Source organism: Saimiri boliviensis, chromosome 15 (assembly GCF_048565385.1).
Source record: "Saimiri boliviensis isolate mSaiBol1 chromosome 15, mSaiBol1.pri, whole genome shotgun sequence".
NCBI lineage: Eukaryota > Metazoa > Chordata > Mammalia > Primates > Cebidae > Saimiri > Saimiri boliviensis.
Genome location: NC_133463.1, coordinates 19269587 through 19290177, shown reverse-complemented (window position 1 = coordinate 19290177; position 20591 = coordinate 19269587). Strand labels below are relative to the sequence as shown.

The 20591-nt window shown below is 40.0% G+C and overlaps 1 protein-coding gene across 1 annotated transcript in view; it reads right to left on the bottom strand.

Annotated features, from left to right (window-relative positions):
• The window catches only part of MCMDC2 (minichromosome maintenance domain containing 2), a 58646-nt gene extending 40389 nt beyond the window's left edge, over positions 1–18257 (bottom strand). Inside the window, exons 1-8 of the mRNA XM_074386722.1 lie at positions 18136–18257; positions 15661–15853; positions 15439–15569; positions 15307–15366; positions 13015–13210; positions 12198–12320; positions 11982–12086; positions 1644–1769 (exon numbers count right to left, since the gene is read on the bottom strand). Of these exons, the coding sequence (XP_074242823.1) occupies positions 1644–1769; positions 11982–12086; positions 12198–12320; positions 13015–13210; positions 15307–15366; positions 15439–15569; positions 15661–15754 (835 nt within the window). The 5' untranslated portion in view covers positions 15755–15853; positions 18136–18257. The remainder of the gene's footprint in view (positions 1–1643; positions 1770–11981; positions 12087–12197; positions 12321–13014; positions 13211–15306; positions 15367–15438; positions 15570–15660; positions 15854–18135) is intronic.
• Between the last annotated feature and the right edge of the window lie 2334 nt (positions 18258–20591).

Sequence of the window (20591 nt, the reverse complement as noted above, 5' to 3'; positions counted from 1 at the left end):
TTTCCTCTACTCATCCATGCCCATGGACTAAGAGAGCCTACTTTAGTCCGGCTCTTGCCACATTTGGGTAGTTAAATATGCCTCATTCTGGAGTTCGGCATAAGAAAGCACACTCTCCATCTATAGAAAAGTCATGTTCTGCTACCAAATCAATAAATTTTTAAACACTTAGCAGAAAATATTTTAAAAATCACTAAACCCTCTATAGTTCATCAGTGCTTTCTTTCTTTAACTTTTTTGTTCTTTTAAGAAGTTTTCTTTTTAAGTAAGTAGAAGTATTTAGAATCTACTTAACATTTAAATTCAACTTGGGTCTCTATTACTACTGATGATTATCCACAGTGGGGAGGCTAAAGAAACTTCATCTTGGGTTGGATGTGGTGGCTCACACCTGTAATCCTAGCACTTTGGGAGGCTGAGGAGGGCGGATCACCTGAGGTCAGGAGTCCGAGACCAGCCTGGCCAAAATGGTGAAACCCTGTCTCTACCAGAAATACAAAAATTAGCTGGGCGTGGTGGTGGAGGTTGCAGTGAGCCAAGATTGCACCATTGCACTCCAGCCTGGATGACAGAGCAAAACTGTCTCAAAAAAAAAAGAAACTTCATCTTGGAAGCTAACTTGCCATTTGACTTCTGATTAACCCCAGATCTGCAAATGCACTGAGATTTCCAGTTGATCTATTGTTCCTCTTGCAAGAGCATATATTTACCATAAATCCTGCCTTTAGATCAATCAACCTTGATAAATTCAAACTTACTGTAAATCTTGTCCTTAGGTCAAATTCCTATCCAATCCCTCTGAAGCATACGTACTCCTTTCCTATATAATTCCTGGGTCTGTCTTGCAGCTACCCAAGACTGTGCTTTTGTCCATAAGTTCCCCAATAAAACCACCCTATAATGACAAGCTGGACTTGTCTGCCTCCTTTCACTTCTCAGGTCCTTCTGCATTTGGGGATCACTTTGAAAGTATATAGCCCATTCAAGGAACATATGGATTATAAATAAAATCCAACTCTATTCAATATTTAACCAGCCTTATCTATATTTAGATATTTGTGAGCCAAGTTAAAAGAAGAGGTCTGCTCTCCACTTTTGTTTACATAATGCTAAAGCATGTTGGAGTTGTTAAAGGAAATTATCAGTAATAAAGGTGATATTTTGGTCCTCATCTGCCTTTATCTTATTTTTTTATTTGATTCAGAATTCAGTTGAGGAAAAGGATGCTATTTTATTGAGCCCTTCTTCTCAAACCACAACAGTTAATCCAGAATTGCCTTGGCTAGTAAATAAAGGGTGGTATAGAAAAACCCTTTGACTAATTTCTAACTCTGAAACATTTTTCTCATTAATTATTTAAAAAACTAAAATAAGGCTTAGCCAAAACATGCTAGCAAGTTTCCACATTTTCCTGTTTTATTTCCTTCGTGTACTTACTATCTGAAATTGTCTTTTGCTTACTTTACATGTTTATTGACTGTCTACCATACGATTTAAGAGCAGAAACCTTGACTGTCCTGTTTACAGTTGTATCCTTAGTGCTTAGAAGAATGCCTAGCACACAGGCAAACAATACTTATCTGCTGAACAAATACATTTAAATGTAAATATTTGTTAATATATAACACTAACATTTTCCTTACCTTTTGCATTACAAAAAGTTATGCTATTTGCTTCTATACAGACAGCAGTTTGTGAGGTTTTTACACAGGTTGGAATTCCAATAATTTTATATTCATTTCCCATATTCATTTTATTCACTGATTCATCTAAAGTTATTAAAGACAGAAGAAAATGCATATTCACTAAATGAACCTTGTACATGATCATGTGGTTCAAAAAGCCAGAACTAATAATAACAATTCAGTAGTTGAGTTTGGAGTATTTACTTTTGTTTAGCATAATATCCATATAGAGTTATGCTAATAATGTAAACTGATGCAATTTTATTGCTGATAAATTTTGATTCTTATGTGCAATGATGAATTAACTTCAAGAAGCATATGATATAGCAACTAGACAATCTTATATAATATGGCCAAAGAAAATAAAATTATTCTATATAACATGAAACATCTTTGCATTCAATGAAAAGGAATGTTAATAAAAATGACCTTATAGACCATTTAAGACTAGAAATCTTGGGGAGAGGACCCAAGATGGCCAACTAGGAACAGCTCAGGATTGCAGTTCCCAGTGAAAGCACAGAGGGTGAGTGAACGCTGCATTTCCAGATGGATTTTTATTGCCCACAGACCAGGAGATTCCCAGGTGGAGGAGCACCATGGGTCACCAGTGCGGCGGTTTTGGCCAGTGCAGCTGTTTTGGCCAGCACGACTACTTTGCCAGCGCCCTGGCACGCAGTTCTCTGTACAAAATACACTGGTCTGGGTGCCCTTTTAGCTGGCGATTGGAGACCTGGGAAGGCAGATCGCCCATCCATCTGATTTAAAAAGGAACTGAAACAGGGAGGCAGGCCAGGAGATTCCTGGGCAAAAAAAACTCCACAAATCTCAGCACCACTGTTTCAGCAGGCGCAGTGAGTTGCCACATGAGAAATCACACAGATCCTGATGCCTTTTCAACAGGTGAATGGAACACCTGGGAGAGAGTCGACCATTCAACTAAAAAAAAAAAAAAACAGACTCTGAGTCAGGCAGTCAGGTGATCAGGCTCAACTGGACCCATCCCCACAAAAAAAAAGAAAGAAAAAAGCAATTGAAAATGCTCTGGGTTGAGAGTTTCACAGCAACCACAGCTGAACCTAGGATGGTTCAGCTTTGAAGGGGAGGGGCGTCTGCCATTACCAAGACACTCCACCACTACGGAGGTAGTTCGCCATCACTGAGGCAGAGCGCCATTGCCTAGGCAACCCGCCGTTGCTGAGGCAATCTGCCATTACAGAGAGAGTCTGCCATTACAGAGATGGGCCATCATTGCCGAGGCAGTTCTAACTACACCCATACAAACAGGACTGCAGAGAAGATCATATGGCAGCTGGGTGGAGCTCACAGCAGCTCAGCAAAGCTTCTGCAGGCAGACAGTGACTAGGCTGCCTCCTCGCTGGGCAGGGCAGCCCTGAAAAAAAAAGGTAGCAGCACAACGGAAACTCATAAATAAAGCCCTAACTCCCTGGGACAGAGCATCTGGGGAAAAAAAAAAAAAAAAAAAAAAAGAGTTTACGAGTTCTGCTGCAGCAGACCTAAACGTACCTGCCCAGCAACTCTGAATGAACAACGGCGCTCACAGCTCAGCACTTGATCTCCAATAAAGGACAGACTGTCTCCTCAAGCAGCTCCCTGACCCCCATATGTCCAAAAAGTCATCTCATAAAGGAGAGAACACACTGACATTTGGCGGGTATCACTCTGGGACAAATATAGCAGAGGAAGAAACTGGTAGCAACCCTTACTGTTCTGCAACTGCTGCAGGTGATCCCCAGGCAAGCAGGGCCTGGAGTGGACCTCAGCAGTCCTACAGCAGAGGGGCTAGACTGTTAGAAGGAAAACTAAGAAACAGAAATAACTTCATCATCCACAAACTGGAATTTCACCCAGAGACCCAATCTGAAAGTGAGCAACTACAAAGACAACAGGTGGATAAATCCACAAAGATGAGAAGAAACCAGTGCAAAAAGAATGAAAACACCCGAAACCAGAACACTTCTCCTCCTAACAAGGGATCACAACTCCTTGCCAGCAAGGGAACAAGGCTGGTTGGAGAATGAGTGTGATGAAATGACAGAATCGGACTTCAGAAGGTGGGTAATAAGAAACTTCTGTGAGCTAAAAGAACATGTTCTAATCCAATGCAAAGAAATGAAGAACCTTGAAAAAAGATTTGATGAAATGCTAATGAGAATGGACAACTTAGAAAGGAATATAAGTGAATTGATGGAGCTGAAAAACACAACACGAGAACTTTGCGAAACATGCACAAGTTTCAACAGCTGAATTGACCAAGCAGAAGAAAGGATCAACTCAGTGAAATAAAATGAAAAGGCAAGAATAGAGGAAAAAAGGGTAAAAAGGAATGAACAAAGTCTCCAAGAACTGTGGGACTATGTGAAAAGGCCTAATCTACATTTGATAGGTGTACCTGAATGTGACGAAGAGAATGAATCCAAGCCGGAAAATACTCTTCAGGATATTATCCAGGAAAACTTCCCCAACCAAGCAAGGCAGGCCAATATTCAAGTGCAGGTAATACAGAGAACACCACAAAGATATTCCTCAAGAAGAGCAACCCCAAGGCACATAATCGTCAGATTCACCAGGGTTGAAATGAAGGAGAAAATGCTAAGGGCAGCCAGAGAGAAAGGTCAGGTTACCCAAAAAAGGAAGGCCATCAGACTCTCAGCAGAAACCCTACAAGCCAGAAGAGAGTGGGGGCCAATATTCAACATCCTTAGAGAAAAGAACTTTCAACCCAGAATCTCCTAACCAGCCAAACTAAGCTTCAAATAAAATCCTTTGCGAACAAGCAAGTACTCAGAGATTTCATCACAACCAGACCTGCTTTACAAGAGCTCCTGAAAGAGACTCTACACATAGAAAGGAACAACCAGTACCAGCCACTCCAAAAACATACAAAATGGTAAAGAGCACCAGCACAATCAAGAATCTGCATCAACTAATGGGCAAAATAACCAGCTAGCATCAAAATGGCAGTATCAAATTCACACATAACAATATTAACCCTAAATGTAAATGGACTAAATGCCCCAATCAAAAGACACAGACTGACAAATTGAATAAAAAGCCAAAACCCATCGGTGTGCTGTATCCAGGAAACCCATCTCACATGCAAGGATACACATAGGCTCAAAATAAAGGGATGGAGGAAGATTTACCAAGCAAATGGAGAGCAAAAAAAAGCAAGAGTTGCAATTCTCGTCTCTGATAAAATAGACTTTAAAGCAAAAAAGATCAAAAGAGTCAAAGAAGGACATTACATAATGGTAAAAGGATCAATGCAACAAGAAGAGCTAACAATCCTAAATATATATGCACCCAATACTGGAGCACCCAGATACAAAAGGCAAGTTCTTAATGACTTACAAAGAGACTTAGACTCCCACACAATAATAGTGGGAGACTTTAACACCCCATTGTCAATATTAGACAGATCAATGAGACAGAAAATTAACAAGAATATCCAGGACTTGAACTCAGACCTGGAACAAGCAAACCTAATAGACATTTACAGAACTCTCCACCCCAAATCCACAGAATATACATTCTTCTCAGCACCACATCACACCTACTCTAAAATTGACCATGTAATTGGAAGCAAATCACTCCTCAGCAAATGCAAAAGAATGGAAATCATAACAAACAGTCTCTCAGACCACAGTGCAATCAAGTTAGAACTCAGAATGCAGAAACTAACTCAGAACTGCACAGCTTCATGGAAACTGAACAACTGGCTCTTGAATGTTGACTGGATAAACAATGAAATGAAGGCAGAAATAAAGATGTTCTTCGAAACCAATGAGAACAAAGACACAACATACCAGAATCTCTGGGACACATTTAAAGCAGTCTCTAGAGGAAAATATATAGCAATAAGTGCCCACATGAGAAGCAAGGATAGATTGAAAACTGACACCCTATCATCAAAATTGAAAGAGCTAGAGGAGCAAGATCAAAAAAACTTAAAACCTAGCAGAAGACAAGAAATAACTAAGATCAGAGCAGAACTGAAGGAGATAGAGACACAAAAAACCCTTCAAAAAATCAATAAATCCAGGAGCTGGTTTTTCAAAAAGATCAACAAAATAGACAGACCACTAGCCAGATTAATAAAAAAGAAAAGAGAGAATAACCAAATAGATGCAATAAAAACGATAAAGGGGATATGACCACAGATTCCACAGAAATTCAAACCATTATCAGAGATTACTACAAACAACTCTATGCACATAAACTAGTAAACCCGGAAGAAACGGATAAATTCCTGGACACTTGCCTCCTCCCAAGCCTAAACCAGGAAGAAGTCGAAACCCTGAATAGACCAATAATAAGGTCTGAAGTCGAGGCAGCAATTAAGAGCCTACCACCCAAAAAAAAGCCCAGGTACAGATGGGTTCACAGCCGAATTCTACCAGACATACAAAGAGGAGCTGGTACCATTCCTTCTGAAACTATTCCAAATAATCCAAAAGGAGGGAATCCTTCCCAAATCATTTTATGAGACCAACATCATCCTGATACCAAAACCCAGCAGAGACTCAATAAGAAAAGAAAACTTCAGGCCAATATCCATGATGAACATAGATGTGAAAATCTTCAATAAAATACTGGCAAGCCGATTGCAACAGCACATTGAAAAGCTTATCCACCATGACCAAGTAGGCTTCATCCCAGGGATGCAAGGCTGGTTCAACATACACAAGTCAATAAATGTAATTCACCACATAAATAGAACCAAAGACAAAAACCACATGATTATCTTCATTGATGCAGAGAAGGCCTTTAACAAAATTCAACAGCCTTTTATGCTAAAAACCCTCAATAAACTAGGGATTGACGGATCGTATCTCAAAATAATAAAAGCTATTTACGACAAACCAACAGCCAATATCATACGGAATGGGCAAAAACTGGAAGCATTCCCTTTGAAATCTGGCACTAGACAAGGATGCCCTCTCTCACCACTCCTATTCAATATAGTACTGGAAGTTCTAGCCAGAGCAATCAGGCAAGAAAAAGAAAATGTATTCAAATAGGAAAGGAGGAAGTCAAATTGTCTGTATTTGCAGACAACATGATTGTATATCTAGAAGACCCCACTGTCTCACCCCAAAATCTCCTGAAACTGATAAGCAACTTCAGCAGTCTCAGGATACAAAATCAATGTGCCAAAATCACAAGCATTCTTATACACCAATAACAGACTTAAAGAGAGCCAAATCAAGAATGAATTGCCATTCACAATTGCTACAAAGAGAATAAAATACCTAGGAATACAACTAACAAGGAACGTAAAGGACCTCTTCAAGAAGAACTGCAAACCACTGCTCATTGAAATAAGAGAGGACACAAACAGATGGAGAAACATTCCATGTTCATGGTTAGGAAGAATCAATATCGTGAAAATGGCCATACTGTCCAAAGTAATTTACAGATTCAACGCTATCCCCATCAAGCTACCAACGACCTTCTTCAAAGAACTGGAAAAAAATACCTTAAACTTCATATGGAACCAAAAGAGAGCCCACATAGCCAAGTCAATTCTAAGCAAAAAGAACAAAGCAGGAGGCACCACACTACTGGACTTCAAACTATACTACAAGGCTACAGTAATCAAAACAGCATGGTACTGGTACCAAAACAGAGATATAGACCAATGGAACAGAACAGAGGCCTCGAAGGCAACACAACATATCTACAACCATCCAATCTTTGACAAACCTGAGAAAAACAAGCAGTGGGGAAAGGAATCCCTTTTTAATAAATGGTGTTGGGAAAACTGGCTAGCCACGTGCAGGAAGCAGAAACTGGATTCCTTCCTGACACCTTACACTAAAATTAACTCCAGATAGATTAAAGACTTAAACATAAGACCTAACACCATAAAAACCCTAGAAGAAAATCTAGGCAAAACCATTCAGGACATAGGTGTAGGCAAGGACTTCATGACCAAAACACCAAAAGCATTGGCAACAAAAGCCAAAATAGACAAATGGGACCTAATCAAACTCCACAGCTTCTGCATGGCAAAAGAAACAGTCATTAGAGTGAACTGGCAACCAAAAGAATGGGAAAAATTTTTGCAGTCTACCCATCCGACAAAGGGCTCATTTCTAGAATTTACAAAGAACTGAAACAGATTTATAAGAAAAAAACAAACAAGACCATTCAAAAGTGGGCAAAGGATATGAACAGACACTTTACAAAAGAAGACATACAGGAGGCCAACAAACATATGAAAAAATGCTCATCATCACTGGTCATTAGAGAAATGCAAATCAAAACTACATTGAGATACCATCTCACGCCCGTTCAAATGGCGATCATTAAAAAATCTGGAGACAACACATGCTGGTGAGGATGTGGAGAAATAGGAACACTTTTACACTATTGGTGGGAGTGTAAATTAGTTCAACCATTGTGGAAGACAGTGTGGCGATTCCTCAAGGACCTAGAAATAGAAATTCCATTTGACCCAGCAATCCCATTACTGGGTATATATCCAAAGGATTATAAATCGTTCTAATATAAGGACACATGCACACGAATGTTCATTGCAGCACTGTTTACAATAGCAAAGACCTGGAACCAACCCAAATGCCCATTGATTATAGACTGGACAGGGAAAATGTGGCACATATACACCATGGAATATTATGCAGCCATCAAAAACAATGAGTTCGTGTCCTTTAGGGACATGGATGAACCTGGAAACCATCATTCTCAGCACACTCACACAAGAGCAGAAAATCAAACACCGCATGTTCTCACTCACAGGCAGGTGTTGAACAATGAGATCACATGGACACAGGGAGGGGAGCAATACACACTGGGGTCTGTTGGGGGGAAATTGGGGAGGGACAGTGGTGGGTGGGGTGTTGGGGAGAGATAGCATTCAGAGAAATGCCAGATATAGGTGAAGGGGAGGAAGGCAGCAAATCACACTGCGATGTGTGTACCTATGCAACTATCTTGCATGTTCTTCAAATGTACCTCAAAACCTAAAATGCAATTTTAAAAAATGACCTTATAAGTGATCGTTTTATTTGGGAGGAAAATAATTTTACTGTCTACAATACGTGTAAGTAGTTGTAAAAACATTATTTAACCTATAAAATATTTGTATTTTTGTTTGCTTTGAGACAAAGTCTTCTGTTGCCCAGGCTGTAGGGCAGTGGCACAATCAGCTCACTGTAACCTCAAATTCTTTTTTTTTTTTTTTTTTTTTGAGATGGAGTTTCGCTCTTGTTACCCAGGATGGAGTGCAATGGAGCGGACTCGGCTCACCACAACCTCCGCCTCCTGGGTTCAGGCAATTCTCCTGCCTCAGCCTCCTGAGTAGCCGGGATTACAGGCACGCGCCACCATGCCCAGCTAATTTTTTGTATTTTTAGTAGAGACGGGGTTTCACCATGTTGACCAGGATGGTCTCGATCTCTTGACCTCATGATCCACCCTCCTCGGCCTCCCAAAGTGCTGGGATTACAGGCTTGAGCCACCGCGCCCGGCCTGTAACCTCAAATTCTATGGTTCAAGCAATCCTCCTGCCTCGGCCTCCTAAAATGTTGGGATTACAGGTGTGAAACACCATGTCTGGCCTATAAGATATTCTTATCTGTACTTTATATATGAGGAAACTGAGAGGTTACATAGCTTAAACAAGGCTAAATAGTAAGAAGCAGAACTGAAATTCACATTTAGGTTTGCCTTCCTACAAAGTCTACCCTCTTGCATTATACTAGGTTCCTCTCTCATACCTAGAGCCTGGGCAACCCTTTGCATGAATTCAAAATTTATTTTTAAAAACGCAGTAAAAATTGTGATCCTCCATTCCACAATTAGAAGTTGGTTGATTATAAAGCTATGAAATAAAGGCTTACAGTAAGGAGCAAGGGTTAACTTATCTCTGTGAAGATCAGAGTGGTATTTCTTTTTTTTCTTTTCTCTCCAGCCCCAGAAAGCTAAACAATAACTCCAATATTTATGTAAGACACACAGAATAATAGGAGATCACTGTCTTACAATAACTAACCCTGGGACTTAGCTCAGTGCTTGGGACATAGTAAGTGCTAATATCATTTTAAGTGATATTAAAATAATAATTTTAATTGAATGAATAATTGATATATTAACTAAATATGACTTTTAAAAACACTCAAGAATTAGAAGACTTGATTCCTTTTTTTTTTTCCCCCCAAGACAAAGTTTCACTCTTGCTGCCCAGACTTGAGTGCAGTGGCATGATCTCAGCTCACTGCAACCTCCACTTCCTAGGTTTAAGCAAGTCTCCTCCCTCAGCCTTCCGTCCGCCATCACGCCTGGCTAATTTTTTCAATTTTCAGTAGAGATAGGGTTTCACTATGTTGGCCAGTTTGGTCTTAAACACCTGACCTCAGGTGATCTGCCCACCTCAGCCTCCCAAAGTGCTGGGATTACAGATGTGAGCCACTTCATCCAGCCAAAGACTTGTAATTCACCATTTGTAATTTATAAGCATAAACAATTCTGTTGCCTTTTTTTTTTTTTTTTTTTTTGAGACGGAGTCCAGAGTCCCGCTCTGCCACCAGGCTGGTGTGCAGTGGCGGATATTGGCTCACTGAAGCCTCCGCCTCCTGGGTTTAAGCAATTCTCCTGCCTCAGCCTCCCGAGTAGCTGGGATTACAGGCATCTGCCACCACACCTGGCTAATTTTTGTTTGTTTGCTTGTTTTTTGAAACGTAGTCTTGCTCTGTTGCCCAGGCTGGAGTACAGTGATGCGATCTTGGCTCACTGCAACCTCTGCCTCCTGGATTCAAGCAATGCTCCAGCCTCAGCCTCCCGAGTAGCTGGGACTACAGGCGCGTGCCACCATGCCTGGATAATTTTGTTTTTTTGTTTTGTTTTATTTTTATTTTTAGTATATTTTTTAAAAATTAAAAAAATTAGCTGGGCATGGTGGCGGGTGCTTGTAATCCTAGCTACTCAGGAGGCTGAGGCAGGAGTATCACTTGAACCCAGGAGGCAGAGGTTACAGTGAGCTGAGATCGCACCACTGTACTCCAGCCTGGGCAACAAGAGTGAAACTCCATCTCAAAAAAAAAAAAAAGTAATTTTCTCTGATCAGCTATTTGGTTACTCTGAAATATAATTTGTACAGAAACGGTAGGGTAAATGTTTGATTCTTTGCCTTTATAAAGAGTAATGACTTAAAATCTAGCAGCCTCCAGTAATGACCAATTTTTTTATTTTTTGGTTTTCCTTTTTTAAATATGAGGAACTCATGAACTTTTAAATATATATGATATATTTCAATGAATCTCTGTCATTCCTTTTGATGCTCATATTATCCTGTCTTTTGTCATTGAGGGTCCCTTCAAATTTGCTCCAATGTCCTTTTGACACAGGCCATTTGTGAGAAGATATCCCAAGTCCATCTGCTATATTTTCTATCCGAGACCTGAAATCAGCCATTTTCCCCAAGGAATCCTGGTTCCTTTTAGTGAGAAATGATACTTAACAAGAGATCACAATCTGGACACTACACATGCTTCTTTGCTGCCTGGCTGACATTGTTTTCTAAGTCTTTTCAGTGGATATGGTCAGAAATTGTGCATATTTAAGGAAATATTACAATTTTCCTAAGAGGTAAGTGTTAGTCAGAAGGGTCTTGATCTCCTGACCTTGTAATCCACCCACCTTGGCCTCCCAAAGTGCTGAGATTACAGGTGTGAACAACCACCCCTGGCTAATTTTTGTATTTTTAGTAGAGACAGGGTTTCACCATGTTGGCCAGGCTGGTCTCGGACTTCTGACCTCAGGTGATCCACCCTCCTTGGCTTCCCAAAGTGCTGAGATTATAGGCATGAGCCACCATGCCCAACCAGCTTTCTTTCTTTCTTTCTTTCTTTTTTTTTTTTTTAGAGACAGGGTCTGGAATTCAGCTGGTGGATAAAGAAAAGAAAAGAAAAAAAAGAGAGACAGGGTCTCTCTGTGTTTCCCAGACTGGAGTGCAGTGGCACCATCACAGCTCACTGCAGCCTCCAACTCTGGACTTAGGCAATCCTCCCATCTTAGCTTTCCAGGTAGCTAGGACTACAGGCACATGCCACCACATCTGGCTAATTTTTTATTTTTTAATTTGCAGAGATGAGGTCTCACTATATTGCTCGGGCTGGTCTCAAACTCCTGGCCTCAAGTGATCCTCCCATCTCAGCCTCCCAAAGTTTTGAGATTACAGGCATGAGCCAGCCACTGTGCCCAGCCAATTATATCTTTGCAGCAATTTGAGTTCAAACAGAATTCACTTACCTCTTAGGAAAATTGTAAGAGACTGAAACCTAAATGGCTGGTTGTTAGAAGATCCTTGAAAAGCATGAAGTGCCTTTGTGGTAATTATTTCAACTATTTGTTTATCTTAAAGCAAAGAGCAAAAAAGAATTAAATATTAGAATATATACTCAATTTAATTTCCACAATGAAATATCAGACACTATTTTAAAAATTGTGATTACAAATGCATATTACCACCAAGTACTCTAAATTTTCTGTCTTCTTGAAGTGAAGATGCACACAGATCACACAAAAAGTCATTTCTTATTGTTGCAGATTCTGTAGCACCAGGGACATGCACTCTTATATATTGAAATCCTGAAAGAAAACAGTGGTAAGATATATTTGCTTTCAGATTTAGCTTTTTATTGTTGTTATTGTTATTTTTTAAAGCTTAAGCACACAATTTCTATATGTGGCAGTGAGAAGCAGATGACAGATTTCCACCTGTGGTATTTATTTGCAGAGTGTTCAGAGAGAAGAGAGGAGGGTCAATCAACCCAATGAGAGGCGGTGAGTATAATGGTGAAGTCCTGGAGAAGGACTAAACTAATGTTAAGCCAAAGGATTGAGAGAGGACATTAACTGTTTCATTCACAAAGTCATGAAATCATGTGTGAAGAACAAGTACTTCAGCAATACAGGTGTACTTGTTAGGATGGCGGTGGGGGAGAAAAGGAGAAAAATGCATTTCAAGATTATGCAAAGTAAACATATAAACATTAGGAGATATAAATTTTTATTTAATTTTTTTCTATTTTCTGAGTGTTTCATAACTAATTGTAAATATGATTTAGGATTAAACAATAAATTACAGGCATGTGTCACCATGCGGCACTTATTTTTGTATTTTTTGTAGAGACTAGGTTTCTCCATGTTGCCCAGTCTGGTCTCAAACTTCTGAGCTCAGGTGATCCTCCCTCCTTGGCTTCCCAAAGTACAGGGATTACAGGCATGAGCCACCGTGCCTAGCCAATTGCTTAATGTTTTGACTTTACATTTTAATACTTACCTTTTGAAAGAGGGCACGCTTCATCTGAACAAAGGAATCTTGCACCTTGTGTATACTTGGTTACAGTTGTCATTGCAATCACAATTCCTTGCATCATATAAAATCTCTGAGATGTATAATCAAGTGGAAACTCACAAAGATCAAGACCATAACTTGGCAGGGGAGGTAAATGTGATAATTTCAGCACTATATTAATCTAATAAGAACATAAAAATGGTATTAATGAAAATTGCAAATCCAATTTGACATGTATCACAATATAGTAAGTATATTATAGAGTAAATCAAGTAATGATATATTTGTATTCTTAGGAACCAAAATTTTAAGCATTAGAGAAATGACATTCAAATATATAATTAAAGAAGTAAAAATCTGATAATCTAAGATTTTAACTGAAAATATCACTGTGAACTTGTAATATTTCCTTAAATATGCACAATTTCTGACCATATCCACTGAAAAGACTTAGAAAACAATGTCAGCCAGGCAGCAAAGAAGCATGTGTAGTGTCCAGATTGTGATCTCTTGTTAAGTATCATTTCTCACTAAAAGGAACCAGGATTCCTTGGGGAAAATGGCTGATTTCAGGTCTCGGATAGAAAATATAGCAGATGGACTTGGGATATCTTCTCACAAATGGCCTGTGTCAAAAGGACATTGGAGCAAATTTGAAGGGACCCTCAATGACAAAAGACAGGATAATATGAGCATCAAAAGGAATGACAGAGATTCATTGAAATATATCATATATATTTAAAAGTTCATGAGTTCCTCATATTTAAAAAAGGAAAACCAAAAAATAAAAAAATTGGTCATTACTGGAGGCTGCTAGATTTTAAGTCATTACTCTTTATAAAGGCAAAGAATCAAACATTTACCCTGCCGTTTCTGTACAAATTATATTTCAGAGTAACCAAATAGCTGATCAGAGAAAATTACTTTTTTTTTTTTTTGAGATGGAGTTTCACTCTTGTTGCCCAGGCTGGAGTACAGTGGTGCGATCTCAGCTCACTGTAACCTCTGCCTCCTGGGTTCAAGTGATACTCCTGCCTCAGCCTCCTGAGTAGCTAGGATTACAAGCACCCGCCACCATGCCCAGCTAATTTTTTTAATTTTTAGAAGAGACGGGGTTTTGCCATGTTGGGCAGGCTGGTCTCAAATTCCTGATCTCAGGTGATCTGCCTGCCTCAGCCTCTCAAAGTGCCAGGATTACAGTTGTGAGCCACTGCGCCTAGCCAGAGAAAAATACTCTTACAGAAGAATTTCAGCTAATTCAGAGAGAATGCTAAAATTAGAAAAATTGCAATTTTGCAACTCCTAATGAAGTAGCGGATTCTAGGCAATGAACATCAATGGCAGCTAAAACCATTAGGTCAAAGTTGATGGGAAACTGTATATTGGAAATATCGGAATGACATGACAGGAACCCACTAATCAATTGTGACACCATTAAAAGTGCAACAATAGATACTATATCCTCCTGATATAGCACAATATGTAATATATTACACCAACTATTATATATTCTTGTCAAATGATTTGAATCTAAATCTAAAATGCCTTTACAGCCAAATTCTATTTTAGAAATATGAGGTTAGGGAAATAAGATAAATAGCACTGCAAGGAAGCAATTAGACAAATCAAGATTATGTAACATAGGACAATTAGTCAATGGTATAAAAAGGGAGGGAGAGGAAATGGCTCTAGATAGAAAGAGACTTAGTGAAATGTAAGAACCCCTTATGATGTGTGAACCTTGTTTTGGTCCTGATTTGGAACAAACCAATTGTAAGATACTCTTGAAACAATTGGGTAAACTTAAATGTAAACTGGATATTAGATAATACCAAGGAATTATTGTTACTTTTGTAGAAGGCATTCTGGTTATATAAGAAAAATGTGCATAATTTTTAGAGGTTGATACCAAAATATGTAGGGATGTTGATACCAAATTATGTCTGGGATTTGCTTTAAAATATTTCAGAAAAAAACACTGATGATGCAGGTATGGAAAACTATTGTAACATTGAACCCAAGTGATAGATATATGAAGGTGCATTGTATTATTCCTTTTACTTTTGGGTATATTTGAAAAGTTTTATTATAACATGCTTAATGCTACACAGGGTAATACAAGAAATAAAGATGCATATGTAAGATATTCTATTGAACTTTGAAAAAAATGTACCCTTTTTAATTAAAAAAAAATTATGAATATAGAACTATTTTCTTTACAAGTCATCATGCAAATTTGTACCTGAGATTCCTTAGTTAAATTTAACTAAAACTTACTTGGGTTTCAGTCTGCAATTGTCCAATTAATGAGAGAGTCTTAACAGCAATAAAACAGACCTGTAATTTCAAACAAAAGAAAAGTTACCAAAAATTCTGTGTGGCATAAAGTTATTTCTCTTTTTGACTTACTGATTGAAAAACTTCAGCAGCTTTTAAAGGTTGGTGTAAAATGTGATTTCCAAGCTCAGCATCTAATTCAACAACATCAGATGGATTTATTAAAATTTTGAATCGATAGACAGCATAGCTTTGTTTTGAATCTGTGAAAATACACAAATGTAAAAGTCAGGTTAGTTATGTGTAGGAGTTTATTTGAAACTTTAAAAAATAACCCACCTTTGCTGAACGTACCGTTGTAGTACTTGCAATCATCTATAAACTTTTGGAGGCCTCCACTTCTGTCAAGATAGATGAGGGCCGCCTCTTTCATTTTTAGATTTGACATTTTCTCCTGATTAATGACTCTTCTCTATTTCTAACTGATTAAACCACAATTGTTGGTAAAAGCTACAGATGGCAAAACTCATATAAACGATGTGAAAACCTAGAAATAAAATTAATTTTATTTTTGAAAATCTCTAATAAGACTATACAAATTATTAAAGTTGAGAGCAAACTAAAACTAAGTAAAATTTCCAACTTAAAAAAAATTCCTACCCAAAGGGAAGCAAAACTTTTGTTTTCTTTTGCCAAATAGCTTTTTTTTTGAATTGGAGTCTCGCTCTGTTGCCCAGGCTGGAGTGCAGTGGCACTATCTCAGCTCACTGCAACCTCCACCTCCCGGTTCAAACGATTCTCCTGCCTCAGCCTACTGAGTTCTGGGATAACAGGCACATGTCACCCGGCTGGGCTAATTTTTGTATTTTTAGTAGAGACAGGGTTTCACCATGTTGGCCAGTTTGGTCTCCAACTCCTGACCTCAAGTGATCCACCTGCCTCAGCCTCCCAAAGTGCTGGGATTATAGGTGTGAGCCACCACACCTGGCCTCATTACCAAATATTTATTTGGCACCTACTATAGGTTGGATACTAGATTGTCCTAGGCACTAAAAACACAAAGATGAGTAAAACATGGTCTCGATTCTTCAGAAAGAGTGCAGTGAGAGAAGATATATATGTAAACAATTACATGGCAATTTAAGTGCTGTAATAAAAATATGAATATACTAGGTAGCATGAAAGGAACAACATAGATGAAATATTTCACAAAATTTGGGGTCATCCTTGTGTATGGTCATATTTTCTATTATTTTAAGACATTTTGATTGAAGACAGTGGGGTCATAGACAAGAAGCTATGAGTTCTACTTTAAGATGACATTTGATAGATTGACTATTTCACTAATTGGAGGAGAGGTGAAGAGAAGGAGAAAGTGTTCCAGAGATAGAGGTGGTCACCTCTCACCCCCATTATGAGTTTTACTCTACTGGATCCACACATCCACTACGTGGAGTTCAGGCTACTTTCCAAAGAAAAATAATTGAGACTGTCCTTTTTGATACAAGATAGAAGTGAAACTTTAGCGTTCTCTGTGGCCATAAGTACAATGATCTCAGTGTCATGTTCAGCACATCACATCTTTGCTTCACTAGAACATTAGGTTTTTGTGGTTGAATGAAGGGAGACTATTGATAATTAAATGGTTGGGTGAGGCCAGATTATGTATCTTTTGAAGTATATGAAGATCATACAGGCAAAAGGAAACCATCTAAGTTTTTTAAGAGGGGGAATATTATAGTCATTTTATTTTTTGAGACAAGGTCTCACTATGCTGCCCAGGTTGGAGTGCAGTGGCATGATCCTGGCTTGCTGCAGCCTCTACCTTCCCAGCTCAAGCGATTCTCCCTTCTCAGCCTGGGACTACAGGCAGGCGCCACCACACCCAGCTAATTTTTAATTTTTTTATGGAGATGGGGTGTTACTTCGTTCCTAGGTAGCTGTCTCGTCCTCCCAAAGTGCTGGGATTACAGATATGAGCCACTACGCCTAGCCCTTAGTGAGATTTTTATTTTACAAACCGGTGCTTGCTGCCAATGTGGAAAGCAGGCTGGAATAGTGGGAGAGTTGATGCTCAGTTTCTACCTCTTGCAATATTCTTAGAAGGTGGATGGCCTGATCCAGGGCATGAGGAACAAAATGGAATGGAGGAGACCGATTCTAGAATTTTAAAGATTGCACGCTGGTCCTGGTGATCAGCCTCCAATACGGAGAAGAGTAATCGAAAGCTAAGTGGGTTTTTAACATGGGTGTGGGTGGATGCCGCTGCTCTAAGGGAAACACGGAGCCCAAGGAGAAGCGTCAGGGAATGGCAAGGAAAAGCTCCCGTTAGCTGTCCTGACTTTGAGGGCCCTTGGGACTCCCTGATAGATATAAGCAGGAGGGGGCCATAAATCAGGGCCTGGAGTTCGGTGGCATCAAAGGAGCCAGAGCTGAGTCTAGGTGTCACTGCGTAAAGCGGAGGCCCTGGGAGCGGACGCGTTTTCACGGAAGTAGATTAAGTCGGGAAAAGAAAGAGAAGCCTGTGGAAAAGCGTTAGGTGAGAGAACAGGGATAACATTCGAATTCTCTGTCTTCCCTTAGTCTAACGAACATCGAGCGTTGCTTCACGTGGAGCAGGCGCGGATTCTGCCTTCTGTCCTTGCCCCGTCAGCACCGGGGATGAACTGGTGAGGGGAAGACCGCAGGAAAACACCTCACAACCAAAGCGGAAGAAAGCGAGTCCAGACTCTGAGGACTCCTCCCACCGACAGCGGCGACCTCGCGGAGTGGGACCCCAGCGCTGTGTGCTTTGCACCCACCCTGACTCCCACAAAGCGCGGCGATTACCTGCCGCCTACAGCGATGGCGAAGCGGAGCCCTAACACGCATGCGCGCACCTCCCGGCCGTTGGCCGCGTGCGCGGAGGTTGCCGGGACCGCGCGCACCTTCCTGTCAGCAGCGGAACCAGCTGGGCTTGTTCCCCACGGTTTAATTTCTTCACTCTTGCTCTATGCTAGCGAAACAAAGAAAAGACAGGGCTACGTTTGGTTTTTTGTTGTTATCTCAAGCTGAAGGTGTTGATGTTTGTTTTAAAAATTCAAGGCCGGGCGCGGTGGCTCAAGCCTGTAATCCCAGCACTTTGGGAGGCCGAGGCGGGTGGATCACGAGGTCGAGAGATCGAGACCATCCTGGTCAACATGGTGAAACCCCGTCTCTACTAAAAATACAAAAAATTAGCTGGGCATGGTGGCGCGTGCCTGTAATCCCAGCTACTCAGGAGGCTGAGGCAGGAAAATTGCCTGAACCCAGGAGGCAGAGGTTGCGGTGAGCCGAGATCGCGCCATTGCACTCCAGCCTGGGTAACAAGAGCGAAACTCCGTCTCAAAAAAAATAAAATAAAATAAAAATATTCAAAACTCCACTTCAGGTAATGCAAAATGTCTAGTCATTTCGGAAAATATTCCAGTATTCCCTCAAAGGACTCAACATAAAGTTACCCTATGATCCAGTAATTCCACTCCTAGGTATTTATAAATACACCCAAGAGAACTGAAAACATGTTCGCATAGAAACTTCTATACGAATGTTCATAGTATTATTCATAGTAGCCCCAAAGTGGAAACAACCTGAATGCCCATCACCGATCAATGGATAGCTGTGGTGTAGCCATGCAATGGAATGGTTTTCGTGGTAAAACGGGATGAGGCACTAATAGAGGCTACAACATGGATGAACCTTGCAAACACTATGCAAAGGGAAAGAAGCCAGACACAAACGACTACACATAGTGTGATTCCGTCTATATGAAATGTCCAAATAGGAGAATCTATAAAGAGAGAAAGCAGATTTGTGGTTGCCCAGAGGTTGGTTGAGAATGCAGAATGATTGCTAATGGGTATGAGATTTCTTCTTCTTTTTAAATTGTGGTAAAATATACATAAAATGTACCATTTTCACCATCCTAAAGTGTACAATTCATTTATACTACCTACGTTCACACTGTGCACTCATCACCACCATCTGGTTTGCAGAACTGTTTTCATCTTCCCAAGCAGAAACTCCATACACATTAAACAATAACTCCCCATTCTTCTCTTCCTCATCCCCTGACAACCATCATTCTTTGCCTCCTTGAATTTGACTTCTCTGGGTACTTCATGTAAATAGAATCATACAGTATTTGTCTATTTGTGATAGGCTTATTTCACTTTGACAAACATCTTCAAGTTTCATCCATGTTGTAGCATGTTAGAATTTCCTTCCTTTTCAAGGTTGAGTAATATTCCATTGTATGTGTACCATATTTTTTCTTGTTCATGAATTCACACAGGTTTTCTTTTAAAAGTGATGATAATGATCTAAAATTAATTGTGGTGAAAGTTGCACAACTCTGAATCTCCTGAAAGCCAGTTAGTTGTACATTTTAAATAGATGAATTGTACAGTACTTGAATTAAATCTTAATTTTAAAGCTGGCCAGGCATAGTGGCTGATGCCTATAATCCCAGCACTTTGGGAGGCCAAGGCAGGTGGGTCACTTGAGGTCGGGAACTGGACACCAGCCTAGGCAACATCGTGAAACCTCATTTCTACTAAAAATATAAAAATTAGCCAGGTGTGGTGGTGCATGCCTGTAATCCCAGCTACTTGGGATTAGTAATATTTTATTAATTAGCAGGCAGGAGAATCACTTGAACCCAGGAAGCAGAGGTTGCAGCAAGTGGAGATTGTGTCATTGCACTCTAGCCTGGGTGATAGAGGGACACCCTATCTCAAAAAATAAAAATAAAAAAATAATGAAACTGTTACCAAAAAACCCCAAACCCTTGAAAACTGTGCCTGCTTCTCGACCATTGGTATTCTTTTTTTTAAGACACTGTCTACCTCTGATACTGTCTACCTTTTGACTGGAGTGCAGTGGCCCAATCAGGGCCCACTGCAGTCTCAATCTCCTGGGCTCAAGTGATCCTGGCACCTCAGATTCCCACGTAGCTGAAACTACAACCGTGCCTGGTAAACTTAAAAAATTTTTTTGTAGAGACAGTGGTCTCATTTTGTTTCCCATGCTAGTCTCAAACTCCTGGGTTCAAGCAATTGTCCCACCTTGGGCTCCCGGAGTGCTGGGATTACCAGCGTGAGCCACCGTGTCGGTCCTCAACCTTTAGTGTTCTTGATGCAGTTAGCAACTCTGCTCCATTGCATTGGGTTGGATCATTTTCCATGAAAAATAATTGAAATCATCCCTTTTCATATTTAATAGCGGTGGCAAAACACCTCAGAGTTTGTTTCTCTGGGAGAGTATCA